At 40.5% G+C, this 22,367-nt stretch overlaps 1 protein-coding gene across 1 annotated transcript in view; it reads left to right on the forward strand.

Moving 5' to 3' along the window:
- Window positions 1-22,367, forward strand: part of dok6 (docking protein 6) — a 477,966-nt gene that overhangs the window by 372,325 nt on the left and 83,274 nt on the right. Inside the window, exon 3 of the mRNA XM_039754349.1 lies at window positions 6,606-6,720. Within this exon, the coding sequence (XP_039610283.1) occupies window positions 6,606-6,720 (115 nt within the window). The remainder of the gene's footprint in view (window positions 1-6,605; window positions 6,721-22,367) is intronic.

Here is a 22,367-nt window from a genome sequence, read left to right on the forward strand (position 1 = left end):
CCAGCTCTTTCAGCTCAGTATACGTTCTTGTTTTCATTTCGTACTTTCAAACTGCTTTCTCTGTCGACTCTCCTTAGGCACTTCAAATGCAGCCTCCAGACATGAGCACATTTTCAGTTTAATTTCTGCTGACTGTCCCTGTGCCTCAGCATGTGGCAATTATCACACTAAATATGGTTATTTTTATAATATTATTGCAACCTACCCCAAGGTAGCTGCCCTCCCTGAATGCAAACCTGCTGTGAAGGTCAGATTAGTCACTCTGAAGAACTAGCTTCATTTTACTGCGAATCTGTGAAATTTGACCATTTATTAAATATGTTCTCTGAAGGAAATGGTGATTATGAAGAGGTTTCATCTGCTTCTGGTTTACTTTTAAGGAAATATGAGGTGCATTATGCATTTTAGTTGATAAAACCTTTCAGAAATTACAATTTACTTGATACAGCAAGTGTGGCCTGAAAATGATCGGGTGTATAGAGGTAAGAAAAATGCTACTTTTATGTTGCTTCTCTTTATCTCATCTCATCTTTCCATTCACGTTTCTTGGTGAGGGTTGCAGAGGCAGCAGGCCACAGACTTCCCTGTCCCCAGCATCAGATTCCAACTCTTCCTGGGATATTACCCAAGTGTGTTTTAGGTCTGCTGCAGGGTTTCCACCCAGTGGATCTCTATCAGGGGTATTCTTAAGACACAACCAAACCACCTCCGCTTGCTCCTCTCGATTTTAGGGATCAGTCACTCGACTCTGAGGCTCTCCCGAATCGCTGAACTTTTCACCCTATCACGGAGTGTCAGCCCAGACAAGCTGCGAAGAAAACTTTTTTCTACTTCTTGTACTCTCAGTTTCACTCTTTTAAGTCATTACCTACAGCTCATGACCATAAATGAGGATATGAATGTAGCTCGACCAGTAAACCGCAAGCTTTGTCTTTAGATTCAGCTCTTGCTTCACTACCATAGATCTGTACAATGCCCACAGACCAGCTGCCACCACTCCAATCCAGTTGTCAATCTCACACTCTCTCTTTCTGTCACTCTTGAATTCCTCCACTAAGGGCAGGTATCCCCCTACCCCCTTAACTGAGCAGAGTAATCTATTCTTTTCCATGAGACAACCATGACCTCAAACTTGGAGATGATGATCCTCATCCCAGCTGCTTCATGTTCAGTGGCAGTTCAAGTGCATGCCGAATGTTATAGTCAGATGAAGCAAAGAGGAGAACATCACCTATGTAAAGCAACGATGCTACCCTAACCTCCCCAACTGGATGCCCTCACATCCGACTGCATCTTAATATCCTGTCAACGAAAACCACAAACAGGAGTGGTGACAAGATGCAGCCTTGACAGAGTCCGACACTAACAAGGAACGAATTCAAGTTAATGCCAGGTATTTGAGCACACATCTCACGGAATTAATGCAGGGAACAAATGGCATGCAAGAGAAACCCTATTACCTACAGCTTCTCCCACAATACACGAAGAGGGACAAGCTCACATGCTTTTACAAAATTTACAAACCACATGTTTAGACTCAGTTACATACTCCTATTCACCCTCCATCAACTGTACCAATAAGAAGAGCTGGTCGACTGTTCCACGATCAGGATGGCATCCACATTGTTCCTCTTGTATCTTTGACTCAACCATCAGAAAGATTCTTTCCTCCAGCACCTTTGCATATGCCTTTCCTGGGAGGCTGAGGAGTGTGTTCCCCGTTTATCTTTATATCCTGTCATTTTACCATTACCTATAAAATAAATAATTGTGAATATTTCTAATTTTACTACTTATCAACCTGCCTCTCATTGTCCTTGCTTTTCTAAAGGTTTGGGAAAATGTTTTGCGAACCAATTACAGCATCACTTATCAACTGATGATTTTTCTTGAGCAAGTTCAGTCTGCATTTTGAAAGTTTCACAAAACCAAAACCACTTTGGTCCAAGCGTTGAATGATCTGCTGTTGAACTGTGATTAGAATATCAGAACATTAGAACAATCGAGACGAGAACAGGCCATTCGGCCCAACAAAGCTCGCCAGTTCTATCCACGTAAATCTTCTTACTGTCTACCACACTACTTGCTAGCGTATTCTTTTTCTATTCTGCCTTTTCTGAATCTTTCAGATATGTTTATAATTCAATAAAGCCTTTTTTTGTATAGCACAGCAAACAAATTATCAGGTGAAATTAATTACTACATACAGAATTACTACATTTGAAGGTACAGATTACATTTGACAACATTAATCATTAGATTTTGCTACATGTCTTGACATCATCATGTGTAGGAATATCAGACATCCTCCTTGAAATGCTTTGCCTTCATATTGTCAGATTGTGATCGGTATATTGGTGTGAATAAGTTTTCTCAAGAATAATGAGAAGACATCAAAAAGGTTTGGGGCAACCACCCGTATATTGTGCCCTGGTTTGGTTGATGAGTTGTATTCAGGTTCAAGTCCAAAATAAAACTGATTTAAGGCTGTAAGGATGGCGGCTTTAAAGGCCGAGAGAGGAAGTGACATCATCTGACCCGGAAGTGACGTCATCGATGCGCCCAGAAGCAAATGTGATGTCGTCTGGACTGGAAGTGACGTCATCAATGGCACTGAAAAGTGGAAGTGACATCATTAATGGTGCCAGAACCGTGCAGGATTTCCTGTGGATGGTTTGCAGAGGATTGAGAGAGAATATCAGTGCACCTCACCACCCCCTGGGCTGGTGTGGAACTACAACTGTTCAGGCCATTTAACTTCCTCCTAATCGCACATGTGTGATAATGTATACCTTTTTGTCGTGGCATACCTCAAAGCTAAACATTTTTTTTATATGAATTTTATATGAACTTCCTTTACAGATATTATTGTTGTGTAGGCTCCTAGAGTGACCCTAATATCTCTTTCAAACAAAAATGCCTTTAAACATAACTACAGCCCTTGTTTACTCTTACCAGCTAATCATTGTCAGAGTTGACTACTAATTTTTTTATATTTATAACCCCAAATAATTAGACTGAGTACCAGAACTAATAGGAGAGTTAGTTATATTGTATTCATATTAGAACATTAGAACACTCTAGACGAGAACAGGCCATTCAGCCCAACAAAGCTCGCCAGTCCTAAAACATCAAGTCGAGTTTTGAAAGTCCCTAACGTCTTACTGTCTCCCACACTACTTGGTAGCTTATTCCAAGTGTCTATCGTTCTTTGTGTAAAGAAAAACTTCCTAAAGTTTGTGTGAAATTTACTCTTAACAAGTTTCCAACTGTGTCCCTGTGTTCTTGATGAACTCATTTTAAAATACCAGTCTCGATCCACTGTACTAATTCCCTACATAATTTTAAACACTTCAATCAGGTCACCTCTTAATTTTCTTTTGTTTAAACTGTAAATGCTCAGCTCTTTTAATCTTTCCTCATAATTTAACCCCTGTAGTCCTGGAATCAGCCTAGTCGCTCTTCTCTGGACCTTTTCTAGTGCTGCTATGTCCTTTTTGTAGCCTGGAGACCAAAACTGCACCCAGTACTCCAGATGAGGCCTCACCAGTGCGTTATAAAAGTTGAGCAGAACCTCCTGTGACTTGTACTCCACACATCAAGGCGCTATATAACCTGACATTCTGTTAGCCTTCTTAATGGCTTCTGAACACTATCTGGAAGTCGATAGCTTACAGTCCACTACAACTCCTAAATCCTTCTCATAAGGTGTACTCTTGATTTTCAGACCTCTCATTGTGTATTCAAACCTAACATTTTTACTTCCTATGTGTAATTATTTACATTTACTGACATTTAATTCCATCTTCCACAAATCTGCCCAAGCCTGTATGCTATCCCAGTCCTTCTGTAATGATATAATGGATTCCAAATTATCTGCTAATCCACGTATCTTAGTATCATCTGCAAACTTAACCAGCTTGTTATTTATACTTCTATCTAAATCATTTATATACTGTATATTAAAAATAGCAGCGGGCCCAGCACTGACCCCTGCTGGACACCACTGTTAACGTCACCCAATTCTGATGAGGTTCCTCGCACCATAACCCTCTGCTTCCTGTGTCTGAACCAATTCTGCACCCATCTAAAAACATCACCCTGAACTCCCACTTCTTTTAGTTTGATGCCCAACCTCTCATGTGGCACCTTATCAAATGCTTTCTGAAAGTCAAGATAAATAATATCATCTGCTCCACTTTGATTGTATCCTTTTACTGTTTCCTCATAGAATTTCAGCATGTTAGTAAAACATGGCCTCCCTCTTCTGAACCCTTGCTGACTCTTCAGTAAAACTCCTGCTCTTGCCATGTGTTGCTCAATCTTCTCTTTAATAATTCCTTACATTATTTTACCTGCAATGCACGTTAACATTACCAGCCTATAGTTGCTTGGATCTGCCCAATCACCGTTTTTATATAACGGGATAATATTTGCCATTTTCCAGCCCTTTCAAAATTTCCCCAGTACACAGTGACTTTTAAAAATATGCGTCAAGGGTTTATATGTGTACTTGTAACCTAAAGACGTCATCATTAACTCCACTGTCAGCCAAGAGCAGAAAGCTGAGGATGCAGTGGGCACAAGCTCACAGTTAGAGGCTGGAAAATATCTAGCCTTGTCTGATGAATCTCGATTTCTGCTGAGGCACACAGATGGTAGGGTCAGAATTTGGTTCCAGCAGCAGGAATCCATGCACCCACCTGCCTTGCTGGTGGTGGTGGTGTAATGGTGTCTAATGTCATACTTCAGACTTGCTAATACCAGTCAATCTTCTCTTAAATGGCACAGGCTAATTGAGTATTGTTGCTGAGCATTTGCATCCCTTCATGGCCACAATTTATCCATCTTCTAATGCAGTGCTTCCCAAATCTGGGAAAAACCTGGGGACCCGCTGAGGCTGCAGGTTTTTGTTCCAACAGCTTCTGTTTTTAATTGGACTCCTGGGCTAATTAAGTGAACTGTTATTTCCCAAGTTCTGTGTTTTGGGAACAATACAGAAATTAGAAAACTAAGTTTGGTAAAAACAAAATGTATATACAGTATATATATGATACGGCCAAAACCCAAAGTTCTGCCAGTTCCCAAATTGGCCAGCCATTTTGCATTTTGGCCGAGAGGTGTGGCCAAAGTCCGAATTACTAGAAATGACCGGTGTATATGCTACTTTGCCCGGCCATTTCACGAAGTGGCATGAACTCCCTGGCCAAAATTCGATGTGCTGATGTAAGACTGTCTGCTCAAGGTGCGAAAATGCTTAAAAATTCAGATGCAGATTCAGAAGTGAGTTTTCCATTCTGCACGAGAAACTGCTCACACTGGAATCCCATAGGCACAGAAGAAAAAATTACTACGAACTGTCGCGATCACTGACCGGCGGCCAAGGCTACACTCGATGCATTTGCACTATTAAGTGCGTAACAAATCGCTGCTCATGCCTTGTTTGTTCTGACTTTGGCCAATCGCCCTGTGCTATTTCGCAAACTGGCTGCCCAAATCCTGAAATCAAGGAAAAGACTGGACGTTGGCTGGTCAATTTACAGCGACATTGGCCATTTCTCGATTTGGCCGGACACTTCCCACTTTGGCCGTTTTCGGGTTTTGGCCGTAACATATATACAGTATATATATATAAAACTGCATCAAGCGGTTATATGGGAATAACGTATTTTATCTTTTTATCAATGTTTTCATCTTGATTTTCATTCTACTTTTGCAGGTGTTGTAATTGTTTAATCAATCCATTATTTACTAATTAGTGGGTCTGATGCTAAAGTAGTTGCAGCCTTTGACCATTCAGTGTAGTTTGCCTGGGTGTCTGCTCTGCTAGTTTTTAATTGTCATTATTAAGATACAATGAAGGAAGCAAACAGCTCAGAGAAACAGCAAAATATAATGAAATCAACAAAAGAGGGTTAAGCATTTAAATCTTTAGCAAAAGCAGAAATATTTATAAATGTCTTATAAATGTAAAAACCTTATGTGTTGTTTTTCTGTATGCAAAATAAGAGAAGAGTAAAAAAGACCAGCTAATTAAATGAGATCAGTTGTTGTCACTAATTATGAAGTTGGTTGGAACAAAAACCTGCAGCCACAGTGGGCCCCCATTACCGAGTCTGAGAACCCCCTGGTCTAATGGATAACTCTTCCAGCGTGATAATGCACCATGTCACAAAGCAAAAGTCATCTCAAACTGGTTTCAAGAACATGACAATGAGTTGAGCTTTCTTCAATGGCCATCCCAGTCTCCAGATCAGAATCCAGTACAGCGCCTTAGGGATGTAGTAGAACGGGAGATTCACAGCATGAATATGCAACTGAGAAATCTTCAGAAACTGCGTGATGTAATCCTGTTAACATGAACCAGAATATTTCCAACATCTTGTGCCGTGAAGAACTGAGGCTGTTTCAAGACCCAAAGGAGGTTCCTACCCAGGATTAGTATATATTTAATAATATTTCATATTTTTGCTCAGTGAGTGTATATGATGAAGGGCACTAATCAGTCAGATGAGCGGGTCTAAGTAAAAAGACAGCTTGATTTAAGCTAATGTGTCAGTTGTGAACTCACTTCAACAAATGTGTCTTTTATTTTTCATTTTCAGATAACTGAACTTCATAATATCAAGAACATAACCAGACTGCCTCGGGAGACGAGAAAACATGCTGTGGCAATTATCTTCTATGATGAGACGTCAAAGACATTTGCCTGTGAGTCAGGTAAGCAGCTGATAGCACATCTCGAGGCTGAGGAACTTCTGCGTATTGTGAATCATCAGATCTAAAGTGATTAAGACGTTGAAGTTGAAAGTTTGAAGAGGTTTCTTTAAAGTGCTTTCTCTCGTATTTTGTAAGCACTTATGGGGACTGTGTTTTTTTTTTATATATAAAAAGAGGATGGTAAAACAAATGGAATACGATTCACTTTTGTGTTTTAGAAATTGAAATTGCTTTCTAATTCTGGGCATTTTTCCAAAATTATTTAAATTAGCCCTGCGGGATGCAATTGAGCGGAGTACTGCCATGGATCTCAGTTTTTTATTGTTTGTGCCATGGGCACTTTTTACTATTCCAATGTTATCATCAAAAAACTCATATAACAAAATCAAAAATGTTAATATTTCATGGCAATATTGTGTCCCCTTACAAAGTGGCTGTTCCTCCAACTAACTTGCAGTGCTGAGGTCCTTGGTTTGAATCTGTTGCCAGCTTAGATGATTTTCTCTCCAGCTTGGTTCATTATTGGCGACACCTGCCAAGTCTGCATGCGGTGATTGATGATCAGCTCTCCACAATGTTCTCTCGATCTTACAGATTTACTCTTATACTGCACCCACAAGATCAGGCCATATCTGACTGAGTATGTGGCATATCTCCTGGTCCAGGCTTTGGACTTATCACATTTGGACTACTGTGACTCTCTGCTGGCAGGAATAATTGCATGTGTTACCAAGCCTCTGAAGATGTTTCATAGTGCAGCAAATCTGGGGCCTCATGTATAATGCCGTGCGTAGAACTCGCACTATAACATGGCGTAAGCACAAAAGCTGAAATGTGCTTACGCACAGAAAAATCCAGATGCAGGAATCTGTGCGTACTCCAACTTCCACGTTCTTTCGTTACATAAATCCCGATCAGCGTGAAAACTAACGCTCGTGCACGCGCATTTTGTAACGCCCCAAATCCTCCCAGAATTACGCCTATTTGAATATGCAAATCAATATAAATCGCCCTTAAGCGCAGCCTTCTGTGAAAAGACAATGGGAAAAGCACGGGGAAAATATAAGAATTTCAGCGAATACCAAGTGGAGGCAAAGGAAAAACATACTATTTGTTCAAATAAACCGTTGTATAATCAACAAAATGAAGTTGATCGAGTGACATAGCGTGTTGGAGAAACTTGAAAGCTCACATTCACAAAATCGCACAGTGCCGGAAATAAAAAGAAGTCACATATCAAAGTTGCCGTGAAAAGAAGAGTTGTAAGCCCACTGTCTGAGTGTCATGTGAAAGCTTATTAGGGTACAGAGAAAAAAGGCACACGGTGGGGAAAAAGCACGAAATGTCAACTTTAATCTCGAATTTTCCACTTTAATCACGTAGTTTATTTTGTCATTTAGTAGAACATTATAAACTTCATCTTAAAATCGTTTAATTAACCAGTTTCTCAAAATTACATCGTAATTAAAGTAGCACGTTAAATGCTTTGTTTTGTATTTGATCTTCTCTATGTGATCTATGTGTGTGAATCACTACTTGCTTCTTAAACTGGCTCTCTTCCTCCAACTGGACACAGAGTCCATTACATTTGTGATATTACAGCTCTCTGAATAACTAAAATACTGAGATGTATACGTGATGTCATTTTCATGATGATAGGAGCTAAAGCACATTATTAAACATGTGTTTCATGAGCCTCGTGCTCATGACAAGCATTATCTTTTGTCGAAATTTGTGCTGCGTTTTTAGCTGTGTTGTTATTTTCTTTTCTGTTTTATATTCAATATATATTGGCGTAGCCACTGCAGTCCTTGCTTTTCTTTCCCCAAGTAACCGATCGCCACACAATCAGCTCTGTAATAGAAGTTAAGCCATCTGTAAGCTTAGCACCGATTCTTCAAAACGCGTTTAAAGAACATTGAAATATCTTCGTAGTACATGTTTAATTATTCTATCCTTCACGACACTCCCAGTGAAGAATATAGATTATTTAAATGAAGTTAAAGTTTTATGTGTATAATTTAACAAACATATTTTGCTGCATTTCACCTTAAAAATGATATCGTCATCATATGTAAATCGCGCTTTATAAAGTGGCTCAGGTTGTGAGATATTATAACTGTAGTGCAAGTTTACAGTGGGGTGATTGTACTTATAAGTACAAACAGTTCTACAAGGAGCAATTGATTGAGTGCATTTAAAGTTCTTGGGATTAAACTGTTTCTGAACCGCGAGGTCCGTACAGGAAAGGCTTTAAAACGTTTTGCAGTGGCTGAGACAGCGTGTCCTTAAAGCTGTATACCGATAATTCTCTTTCCGATCAGCTGCTGCTGTGATTCACACTCAGATACAGTGATATAAATACTCCGAGTCGTGCAGTGAGAGTAATATGGAAAAAGATGATCCACTGTGGCAACTCCTAACGGGAGGAGCTGAAAGAAGAAGAAGAAGAAGAAGAAGTGAGAGTAACAACGCTAAAGCAGTTATGGTATTTGGAATACTATGGCTGTTCCCTGGACCATTATATTGTTACAAGTTAATTACAATCAGATGCATTACACTAATAAACAATATGCGGTTAGTTTCTGTGTATTTATAAAGCGCGTCATGAAAATAATGAGTAATCACACAAGAACAGTACCATTGCTTTGACGCTGGGTGCCGCCAGTTTGCAAAACCGAGCGGAGAACTTGCGTACGACAAGGCATGAGGTACCGTGGAAAAGTGCGTGGCTTTACGCCAAGTGTAGGTTTTATACATCGCGATTTGAACGTGGAAAAGTTCTTACGCAACATTTCTGTGCGTACGCACCTTTATACATGAGGCCCCTGGTGTTCAACCAGCAGTGGGAACATCTCACTGCTCTCTAAACGTCACTGCGTTGGCTCCCTGTAGCAACATTTATTAAGTCCAGATCATTGATGCTTGCCTATAGAGCAGTCAACAGGTCAGCATCTATATATATAAAGATATTTGTGAGGTCCTATGCTCCTTCTCAACCAGTCAGGTCTGTTTGTGAACACCATCTGGTGATGCCGCCTCTGCGTCTTATTATCAAATCTTAGTCCAGTCTCTTTTCGTGTGTAGCTCCTAGCTGGTAGAACAAGCTGGCTGCCTCCATTCAAACTTCTGACTTCCCTCAATGTGTTTAAGAGGCGAGTGAAGACTCTCTTGTCTGGTGTATTTCTGTCTAACTGAAATTAGTTAAGGGCAGCATGGTGGCATAGTGGTAGCACTGCTGCCTCGCAGCTAGGAGACCTGGGTTCGCTTCCCGTGTCCTCCTTGCGTGGAGTTTGCATGTTCTCCCCTGTCTGCGTGGGTTTCCTCCCACAGTCCAAAGACATGCAGGTTAGGTGCATTGGTGATTCTAAATTGTCTCTAGTGTGGGCTTGGTGTGTGTGTGTGTGCCCTGTGGTGGGTTGGCACCCTGCCCGGGGTTTGTTTCCTGCCTTGTGCCCTGTGTTGGCTGGGATTGGCTCCAGCAGACCCCCGTGATCCTGTGTTAAGATATAGCAGGTTGGATAATGGATGGATGAAATTAGTTAATTAAAATTCTAAGGAATTGTAACTCGCTTGAATTTTGTTCTGAGCTCTTCACCTCTGGTGTGAATATAAAGGTATTTGATCAAGTATTATTAGATAAAGAGAAGTGTGTGAGGATGGTCCAGGATATCTATGAGGGAGGGAGGACTTGGGTTGAAAGCAGTGCTGGAGTATAAGGCAAGATGCCAGTTAGAATATTGAAGAATGGAGAAGGACCTTGTAAGATGGAGGAATTAAGATAAACAGAAAGAAGAAGACAGAATATCTGAGGTTTAATATTGATCAGGATTCAGATGTTAGCCTGCAGGGAGAGCTATGGAGAAGAGTGGATACATTTAAATATCTGTACGATCAGTGGTAGCTTGAGATGGAAAATTAGATGCTGAGATAAGTGGGCCTGTTCATACTCTGTACTGGCAGTTCCCCATTCTTTCCTTGTTCATAGAAAATGCATGTACACCAGAGCATACCCGACACCTCTCCCCAGGTTACTAACTTGTATTTAAATCACAAGTCCTCCCCAGTTCTTTGTTTTCATCACTGCAATTTGAGACCTCCAAGGAAACCTTCCTCCGCTCTTTAAACTAATTCTTGTACAATCATGTGCTAATTTGAGGCAATTAGTACTTATGGCTGAGGGCCATAGAAAATCAATAGGGTAATAATGTTCCAGAGATTGCTAAAACCAGTTGCCATAATAAATCTTTTATTATTATTATTATTATTATTATTATTATTATTATTATTAGTAGTAGTAGTAGTAGTAGTAGTAGTAGTATTACAAGTGTCATCTTTTTAAATTCACGTATGACCCATTAGCAGCAATTGCCCCCTTGGTGAAACAAGCATGATTGTGGGGTCCCCATTGGTGAAATTAAACCACTGAGAAACAAGAGAAATGTGCAGTGACCCACTCGTGAACAAACAACGGCAGCCCGCAACCCACCAATAGTGCAACCCTATGGTTGAGAAACACTGCCTTACACAGACTCGGCAAGTCACTACCAAGACATGAACATTGGTTTGTGTACTCCGCATCTGTAATATTTATGTGTCAACAAAATATTAATATGTATTTACGCAGTTTTGTTTTAAGATACGTATGTCATTGAAATGTATTATTGTTATCAGGCATTTTCTAGGCACCTATGTCATAAGCAAAGCACAAAAGTGTGTTTTGTTTTGTTTTAGTTTAGAGTATATATAGAGCATGGATGATGTGGATGTAAGATGTGTGTTAAATAAAGTTCCCTTGCATATTTAAAAAGTTGTTTCGCCATCACTTCATTTTGCACAAGGTGTGAAAACAAGACAGTACCGACAGTATGCGCTCCAGTGACCCACACCAGACTCATAGATCCCCAAATGCAATGGCCTACACACTTTGTGATCAGCATATGGCCAAATGGCCATTCTCAAATGGAGCCATTAGTTGTCACCTGACTGTGTATCACTGCACTTTTGAACCTCCCCAATATACAGTGTATATATACTGTAATAATCAGACAAACAAGTCATAAAGATTTGGGGTTTCTTAGGCCGTATACTGTAACAAAAGTTCGTCAGAATCTCATAAAAACAGAAAATTGCATCAGACAATCAGGGATGGTTGCACAAACATTATAAAGAGGCGGACAGGAAAGTTGGGACGTGGAATGCTGGGAAGGCGTGGTGGTGGATGGGTAGTGGACGTCATCAACGGGGGACCAGAGGAGAGAAAGGAACCCGGAAGTGATGGCGTTTTCTTTATGCGAGATGGATCATGGCGGCGGCACTTCATCCTTTCTATGGGAGAAGAGAGAGAGAGATTAGTACCCCACCTTGGTCCCCATGTGCGCGTGCGTGACAATATATATTTGTATATATATCTATATATATAATTCACTAAAGGCATGCAAGACAGAGAGCCACGCCCACCAACTCACAGAGCCACGCCCGCCAACTCTAAGACCATGGGATACGCTCGACAGAGCCCCACCCACCAACTCTAACCCTCCTCCCGCGTCATGGGATACACACGACAGAGCCCTGCCCGCCAACTGTAAACCTCCTCCTGCGTCCACCGTCGCTCTTGAGGCATGTGCTCTGCCTGCTCATATGCCTGCATGCAACAACTCACCAAACACAGCCTCAATCGCTTTCGTCTGTGCTACAGTCGTGAGAGAGAGACACACACACACACACAGGCGGCGCGAGAGAGAGAGAGACACACACACACACACACACACACACACGAGAGAGTGACACACACACACAGGCGCACACAAGAGAGAGACACACACACACACGAGAGAGAGACACACACTCACACACAGGCGCACGTGTGCATTGTTGCAATGTTACGTTTCTTGGTTGTTTTTTAAATTAAAGATTTTTCAAATATTCACTTTTTTCCCTGTGCTTAAAACTCATTAAAAAAAGTGTTTTTAGCGAGCGGTTCGTAGCGCATTAGCACGAACTCTTGCAGTGTTAGTTTTCTGTGTTGTTCAAGGTTTTCTCAGTGTTATTCAATGTTTTTACATTTAGTTTACTATTACGCTGTGCATTCTATGGTATAGTTAACTATACTTGTGCTTAAAAACTTAAAAAATATATATTTACATACAGTTTGTACGGTCTGGAATGGATTAATTGTATTTACATACAATCCTGTGGGGGAAATTACTTCGGTTCACAACCAATTCGGTTTACGACCAGAGTTTTGGAATGCATTATGGTCGTGAACCGAGGTTCCACTATATATATAATTGACCAAGTCGCCCAACCATGGGGTACGCATGACAGAGCCCAGCCCACCAACTCTCACCCTCCTCCCGCGTCCACCCTCGCTCTTGAGGCATGCACACTGCTTGCTCATGTGCCCGCCCCCAACACGTCACCAAACACATCCTCACTCGCTTAGATCTGTGCTACAGTCCACATGCAGCTGTGAGCCACATTGACTGTTCACGTTGATAATGATGCGACGTTTGCTATGCTGCGGGTTGACTAGTATATATATATATATATATATATATATATATATATATATACTGCTCAAAAGAATTAAAGGAACACTTTTTAATCAGAGTATAGCATAAAGTCAGTGAAACTTATGGGATATTAATCTGGTCAGTTAAGTAGCAGAGGGGGTTGTTAATCAGTTTCAGCTGCTGTGGTGTTAATGAAATTAACAACAGATGCACTAGAGGGGCAACAATGAGATGACCCCCAAAACAGGAATGGTTTAACAGGTGGAGGCCACTGACATTTTTCCCTCCTCATCTTTTCTGACTGTTTCTTCACTAGTTTTGTTATATATACACAGTATATACAAGAACACAAGAACATTCAAATATTAGAAAAACTGTCACAGAAGTGGGCTATTTAGCCCAATACACTCAGGTCTCTCTCTCTACATTAGCTCTGCACATCTTGACTCTGCTATTGCCCTTATTTTTCTTTGCAAAACTGCTCAGGGTCTATTAGATTGCATGTTGACCACGACTGAGCAGCCATTTTTAAGTCCAGCCGCAAATTCTGGTTGAGTCTGAGATCAGGGCTGTAACTTGGCCACTCCAGAAAATTAACATTCCTGTGTACCTTTGTCTTTATTCTGGGAGTCGTTACCTTACTGGAATAGAGATCTTCTATCAAGGAGCAGGTTTTCTTGCAGACTGCTTCAGGTTTTCCTCCAGGATTTCTCTCTGTTTTGCTTCACTCATTTTTCTCTCACAGGCCTTCCAGGTCCTGCTGCAGAGAAGCATCCCCACAGCCTGTTGCTGCCATGGCAGTGCTTCCTGGTGGAGCTGGTGTGTTTTTGATAACTGGAAGCGTTGTCCTTAAACGTTTAGTCTGATCTGTAAAGATTTCAATTTTGATCTCATCAGACAATACTATCTTCTTCCAGCTGACTTTAGAATCTTCATGTGTGCCTTCTGGCAGACTCTATCTAATATGCCTTGTCTTCCACTTACTGTATAAAGCATTGACAGGTGAAGCAGCAGAGCAACAGTTATTGTCTCTCCAATCTGAGCCACTGTAGCTCATAACTCCTTCTGAGTTCTCATATGTCTTTTGTTGGCCTCGATCACTAGTGCTCTTCTTGAATAATCACTACTTTTTTGTAAACGGGTTGCTCTGGGCATATTTACAGCTGTGCCCTAATTTTATCATTTTTAAATTATTGATTTAACTGGATATTCAGTCACTTGTATATTTTCTTGCCTCCATCCCCTCACTTTTGCATTTCAGTTACATTTTCACAGAGCTACTTGGTGAGTTCTTTTGTCTTCATTGTTAGGTTAGATTTATGTTATATAGCACCATGATGTGTGGAGTACAAGTCACAGAAGGTTCTGCTCAAGCTTTATAACACACTGGTGAGGCCTCATCTGGAGTACTGGGTGCAGTTTTGGTCTCCAGGCTACAAAAAGGACATAACAGCACAAGAAAAGGTCCAGAGAAGAGCGACTAGGCTGATTCCAGGGCTACAGGGGATGAGTTATGAGTAAAGATTAAAAGAGCTGAGCCTTTACAGTTTAATCAAAAGAAGATTAAGAGGTGACAAGATTGAAGTGTTTAAAATTATAAAGGGAATTAGTACAGTGGATCGAGACGGTGACTTTAAAATGAGTATGTGAAGAACACGGGGACACAGTTGGAAGCTTTAAAATGAGTTCATCAAGAACACAGGGACACAGTTGGAAGCTTTTTAATGCTAAATTTCACACAAACATTAGGAAGTTTTTCTTTACATAAAGAATAATATACACTTAGATTAAGCTACCAAGTAGTGTGGTAGACAGTAAGATTTTAGGGACTTTCAAAACTCGACTTGATGTTATTTTGGAAGAATTAAGTGGATCAGACTAGCGTAATGGCCTGTTCATTTCTAGATTGTTCTAATTAATGTTCTAATGTTAGCCCACCATACTGACTAAATACAAGTTAGCCCTTCAACATACAGGTGCATTAAAATTAAGGGAAAGCCCAGAAAGGTGATCTCCAGTGAACTAATTCTATGACTTCTAAAACCAACAGGCTGCATCAGTGAGGATTTACATGTGTCATATTTAGGGATGTGAATACTTATGTAATGAACTATTCTCTGTTATATATCTGTAATTAAATTAGACCACTTAGCCGAGATCTGTTTTGACTTTGACATTAAAGAGTCTTTTTTCTGTTGATCAGTGTAAAATAAACAAAATGAAATCAATGTCATATAACCATAAAATATAAAAACGTCCAAGGCAGTGAATACTTATAGGATTAATTATTTTGTATTTTGTGTTCATAAGAATTACTTATGAACTCTCTGAAATCACTTCAGTTCCTTTTGTCTGATACCTCCTGACTCATTGGTATAAGAAAGCTCTCAAATATGTTACGCTGTTCGACTCATCTTGATGTCTAATTATTTGAGACGTCAAATGTTTTGGGGTTTCTAGTCCAGAAAAAAAAAACCCTAATTTAATTTGATAAAAGAGTGAACCAATGGGTGACTTAAGCAAAAATGATCAGAAGGATTTGTAATCACTTGTGTTGGGAAGTTGTGCATGCCACATTAGCTGCCCCCAGAGGTTCACCGCCTAATGAGAATACAAGGGGCCAAAGTTACTCCTTTTCACAAAAAAGGAAGATGAGAGACACCAGACCCAACAATGCAAATGAGCTGAAGGCCACTATCAAAACATCTTGGGCTTCCATAACACCTCAGCACTGCCTCAGGCCGATCGCCTCCATGCCATGCCGCATTGATGTAGAAATTCATGCAAAAGGCGTACATGGACATACTTTTCAGCAGGCCAACATTTCTGTATTAAAAATCTTTTTTTTTTATTGGTCATTTTCTAATTTTCTGAGATACTGAATTTTGAGTTTTCATTACCTGTAGGCCATAATCAGCAAAATGAAAAGAAATAAATGCTTGAAATATATCACTCTGTGTGTAATGAATCTATAGAATATACGAGTTGCACTTTCTGAATTGAATTACTGAAATAAAATAACTTTACGATGATATTCTAATTTATTGAGATGCACCTGTACATGTTTCCGTTACACATAACAATTTTAGCTTTTTGGCTCATTTCTCCGGGGGTAAACATAATGCAATGAGGTTAAAAAATCTGTTTCTTTTAATCAGTGTCAAAAAAGCCAGGGGCCTCATGCATAACACCGCGCTATATTTTGCTGCATTTCATCTTAAAAATGATACCGTCATCATATGTAAATACGCGCTTTATAAAGTGGCTCAGGTTGTGTAATATTATAACTGTATCACAAGTTTATAGTGAGGTGATTGTACTTATAAGTACAAACAGTTCTACAAGGAGCACTTGATAGACTGATGAGTGCGTTTATAGTTCTTGGGATGAAACTGTTTCTGAACTGCGAGGAAAGGCACTGAAGCGTTTGCCGTATGAGAGCAGTTCAAATAGACAGGATGGCTGAGGCAGAGTGTGCTTGATGCTGTATATTGATAATTCTCTTTCCAATCAGTTGCTGTAGAGCTGTGATTCCACACTCAGATACAGTGATATAAATACTCTGAGTGGTGCATTGAGAGTAACAACAATAAAGCAGCTATGGTATTTGGAATAGTTTGGCCATTCTGTGGACCATCATATTGGTACAGGTTCATTACAATCAGATGTCTTAAACTAGTAAACAATATGCGGTTAATTTCAGTGTATTTATAAAGCTGCGTCAGGTATGTGAATCTACAAATGAAAGGGAAATCACACAGGAACAAAAGCACTGCTTTGATGCTGGATGTCGCCAGTTTGCAAAACTGAGTGGAGAACTTGCGTACACCAAGCATTTAGCTAGCGTTAAAACGTGCGTGGCTTTGAGCCAAGTTTAGGTTTTATACATCGCGATTTGAGCGTGGAAACGGGAGTACGCGAAATTTTTGTGCGTACACACCATTTATACATGAGGCCCCAGATGAAATCAGCATTGTATAATCATAAAATATAAAAACTTCCAAGGTGGTGAATGATTTTTATAGGCGGTTGTCATAAGTGTGTGCATGGGAGAGAGCTTAAGGGCCCTGGTGATAGTAATTACCCACCAAACCAGAGGATGGCGCTGTGTGCTAATGATTTTTCTCTTCCTCCATCTGTAGAACGGAAGATTGACAAGCCATTTGACCACTTCTGTTAACCGCCCTCCTGAACCTGCCCCTTCCTGCCTGGAACCCACATGATTCAGTGCAGTTCTGAGCTCCGGATGTTACCCGCACACTTGTAGCATGATTTCAATTATACGGGGTGAGCAGGGTGGTGTCCCAACACTTTGAGCTTGTTTTGTCTCATTCTCACGCACTCTAAAGTTCCACCGTGGTGTATTTATTTCTATTTATTTTGGTTTACAAAGCAGTTAGGAGAGTCCAGCCCCCAGTTTTTCATCAACAGAAGCTTAGGAGTCCACTTGCTTGCTTGAGAAGACCACATCTTATCTAATGGTAAAATATTGAGAGGTGATCCCTCCGCTTTCCTTTGCCTTAGAATCTTACAATAATAATAAAAAAAGAAACTCAAAAGCAGCTCTTTTACCGTCTAATTAAATATTTATAACCCTTCATACAGCTACCATCCCATTCTTCCTGAATTTACAACTTCTCCTGTATTTTGAAGACTCTATTTGATGGCAATTAAATTGAAATGTTGCTAATTGCTTTTTTGGCATATTAACCTTAAAGCTCAGTATGTTAAGGATTCATTAGTGATTTTTTTGTGAATATTTTATTGCAGATTCCCTCTTTACAAGATGATTATTTTATTATTTGTGCTGTTGTGCCATAAGGCTTATATCTGAAGCCTTTTGAGCAGTAATTATCCCAGTTCCACCTAATTGTTCAATTATATGGAGAGCAATGGTGAGATACAAAATCTCTTAATGACGACTATTGACCTTTAAAATTTCAAAGGAAAGCACTCTTTGTTCAGCCTCTAGTCACTGGCTTTTTTTTCCCCATTTCCTTGCTTTTCATGGGGTAACAAGAGGCTGCAGTGGAATAGCATGTGATTAAACCGGATCACCTGGGAGCCCGTCGGGATTTAAGTGTAGACATGGAAACATTGAGGAAAACTGAGAAACTGGCTTACGGATTTAAAGGACTGACATATGATGTACGACCCGAGGAGCCTAAAAGAGTCATTCAGAAGAGCAGAGTAATTTACTGACCCTTACTTGCAACACTGATCCATTTTTCATCGCTGTCACTGTTTATTGTTACTTGAATTTTGAGACTTATTTTTTTTTCATGGATGGTATACACGGTTAAAAATAGATTAACCACTTTTTTTGACAAGCAGCATCTGTCATAAAACGCCCTGACCTATTTGAAGAGCTATCTGTTCAAGATAAACCAGATGATGGCTGGATTAATCAAATCGGTTTGGAAATCCCCCTGTATGTCTTTGATGGAAAAGATTAACGTTGCTAGAATTAATACGTCTGAAAGCTTTTATATTTCCCAAACATGACAGTCATTTCAGTTACTACTGCCGGAAACATCTTTGACCACAAACAATTAAATTTTGGACTCCTGATGGTCATTTTTTTTTTTTACCTAGCTGACTGGAGTTTTAAAGTAGGTTAAGTCTCCACAGATGTCAGCCGGGCGTACAAGGACACACTGTGGGTTACTTTCTGTGCACCGCGGCATAAAAAGGAAAAAGGAATTTGTCCTTACAGTCGGCCGTGAACGACTTTGACGTATAAATAGTCAATTTTGGATTATAAAGAGTCATGCGGAGGGAATAATTAACCCATAAGAGCTGGAAGCAATGTGGTCAAAGGGAACTCATTTTATATGCAGTGGATTCAGAAAGATTTCAGATCCCTCCTCCTTCTGCACACTTTACTTAATTTTAAATGGATGAATTTGCCGTTTTTGCCAACTCTTCCTGCCCTCGTCATCTTGTTCTGTTACACCCATCACCTGTATGTCTTCTCTCACCACATCCATAAATCTTGTCTTAGGCCTTCCTCTTTTCCTCTTGCCTGGCAGCTCCATCCTTAGCATCCTTCTCATATTATACTCAGCATCTCTCCTCTGCACATGTCCAAACCAACGCAATCTTGCCTCTCTGACTTTGTCTCCAAACCCTCCAACCTGAGTCGACCCTCTAATGTCCTCGTTTCTAATCCTGTCCATCCTCGTCACGCCCAATGCAAATCTTAACATCTTTAACTCTGTCACCTTTAGCTCTGTCTCATGCTTTCTGGTCAGTGTCACCGTCACCAACCCATATAACATAGCTGGTCTCACTACCGTCCTGTAGACCTTCCCTTTCACTCTTGCTGATACTCATATGTCACAAATCACTCCTGAAACTCTTCTCCACCCATTCCACCCTGCCTGCATTCTCTTCATTCATCTTCTTATACACTCCTTGTTACTCTGTACTGTTGATCCCATGTATTTAAACTCATCCACCTTCGCCATCTCTACTCCTTGCATCCTCACCATTCCTCTGACCTCCCTCTCATTCACACACATGTATTCTGTTTTGTTCTTACTGACCTTCATTCCTCTCCTCTCCAGAGCATATCTCCACCTCTCCAGGGACTCCTCAACCTGCTCCCTACTATCACTACAGATCACAATGTCATCAGCAAACATCATAGTCCACGGGGATTCCTGTCTAATCTCATCTGTCAACCTGTCCATCACCATTGCAAAAAAGAAAGGGCTCAGAGCCGATCCGATCCCAACTCCATTTTGAATGCATCCATCACTCTTAATGCAGACCTCACCACGGTCACACTTCCCTCGTACATATCCTCTATTCTTCCAATTGAACAATATAAGTCTATGTGCTAGTAGTGAGGGTAAAAGGCCATTACGATTTGTTATGTCCTTCTCCACTTTAACACTAGAATTACCAGAGCCTATGAAAAAACTCGTAATTCTGTCCCACCTTAAACTGCTTCTTAAATCCCTTCACACCTCTCCGCCAGTGTCCTTTGTCTTCTAAATGTGCTGATAAAGAGAAGCTTGGAGCAGCCGGCTATTCCATCCCCCCACCAATTTAGAACGTGCACGAACTTCAGCTTGATTGAGTATCTGGGAGTGAAGTGGAGTTTTAGAGTGGAAATAATAGATCGTTATTTGGAACACACGCATTTCATGTCTGTTCCGTTTCTGCAGTAATCTGTGTCAACACATTGTTAAAACAGAAACTTTTTTATATTCTAGTAGTAGATGAGAAAATGTAGGCATAAACTATATAGTGTATGAAGCCTGAAGTCCAAATAGCAAAGAAACATTTTCATGCAGTTTAAGGTGGGACGGAATTACGAGTTTTTCAAAGTGAGGCTCTGGTAAAGAGGTTCGCTTCAGCAAAGACGGCCTGGCAGCAAGCCTGCCGCATATTCTTGGCAAACTGGCAGCCACAGCATGCAGCAACAGACCTTTTATGTTGATTTCTGTGTGAAACCATTGCTTTTCGGAAAACTGTTTTTGGAAAAAATATTCAGCCCTCAAAGAGTTAAAATGGACGCAATCTTCTTTGTTTTGTTCTTCCTCTTCTTCCAGAACTTGGATGGGAGACCATCCATCCATTATTCAACCCACTACATCCTAACTACAGGATCACGGGGGTCCGCCGGAGCCAATCCCAGCCAACACAGGGTGCAAGGCAGGAGACAAACCCCGGGCAGGGCGCCAGCCCACCGCAGGGTGCACACACACACACACACACACACCCATACACCAAGCACACACTAGGGACAATTCAGAATCGCCAATCCACCTAACCTGCATGTCTTTGGACTGTGGGAGGAAACCCACGCAGACACAGGGAGAACATGCAAACTCCATGCAGGGAGGACCCGGGAAGCGAACCCAGGTCTCCTAACTGTGAGGCATGGATGGGAGACCATCTAGGAAAAGCTTGGGTTGCTGCTGGAAGAGGTATAGGTGAAGTCATCAAGGGGTGCTTACCCAGTGGTCTGAATGGGGATCCTAATGCTCCACTGCAGTGACGGGGACACAGTGCTATAAATATTGTGTCTTCTTTCAGATGAGACTTACAACTGAGGTTCTGAGTCTCCATGGTCATTAAAGATCCCTGGTCATCTTTTCTGAAGATTAGGGTGTATCCCGATTTCCAAGCTAAATTGCCCATCATGGCCCCATAATCATCCCCTGTCTCTAAATGGCTAACTGTCTCCCTCACCATTTCATCGCCTAACAACTCATGTGTGGTGAGTGGACTGGCACAAGAATGGCTGTCGTCACGTCACCCATGTGGGTGCTACCCATTAGTAGTGTTTGAAATGGCTTCCTTCTCACTATGTAAAGCACTTTGAGTAGCAAGAACAGCACTCTGTAAATGTAATTCATTATGATTATTATTATTTGGAATAAATGTATATCTTCAAAAGACAATGTGGCTGAATAGGTAAAACAGTAACATCTTGTCTTTATACTGTTTATGTTTAAATATAACTCAAATTTACAAATCACTCCTTTTTGTTTTTATCTCCTATACTGCCCCAACATCTTTGAAACTGAAGTTTTATAAGCGTTATCTTTTTTGGATGTTTTGCCTGTTTTATTTCTTCCTTTACTGTCCTTTTTATTTAAGTCTGCTGCCATTTGGAGATTTATGCCTATCAAAATTGGTTAATAATGTGCATGAATCTACTAACTTTTAAAATTGGGTAAGTAATCTCCCTTTAAAACTCCCAGCAGGAGACGGCTTTGTGTAGGTTCGGTTCAATCAGGAGATTTGTTTGTAGAGAACGATACCCCGTTTATTTAATTAGCACTCCATTATTTTGAATGTGACCATAAAAATGGAGGTTTACAAATTACAGGATCCTGGAAGTACAAAAGATGTATTTTCGCAGCTGGAGATGCAATTTTAGGTTTAACATTTTGATTAAGTCAAATAGCACATTGGCAAAAAGGATTTTTCACTCCATTACCTTGTATAAGAAATTTAAGGAAAGAAATTGATGTGCCGCTTTTTCCCAAGGCTTTAACACTAAAATACATACAGTCTGGAAATCACCAATACACAATACCCTTTAAGGGCAAAATGGGACCTCAATTACTCCAGAGTCATTGGCTAATTAGCTGTTTGCTTATCTTCTGGATG

This window comes from Polypterus senegalus, chromosome 5 (genome assembly GCF_016835505.1).
Source record: "Polypterus senegalus isolate Bchr_013 chromosome 5, ASM1683550v1, whole genome shotgun sequence".
Taxonomy (NCBI): Eukaryota; Metazoa; Chordata; class Cladistia; order Polypteriformes; family Polypteridae; genus Polypterus; species Polypterus senegalus.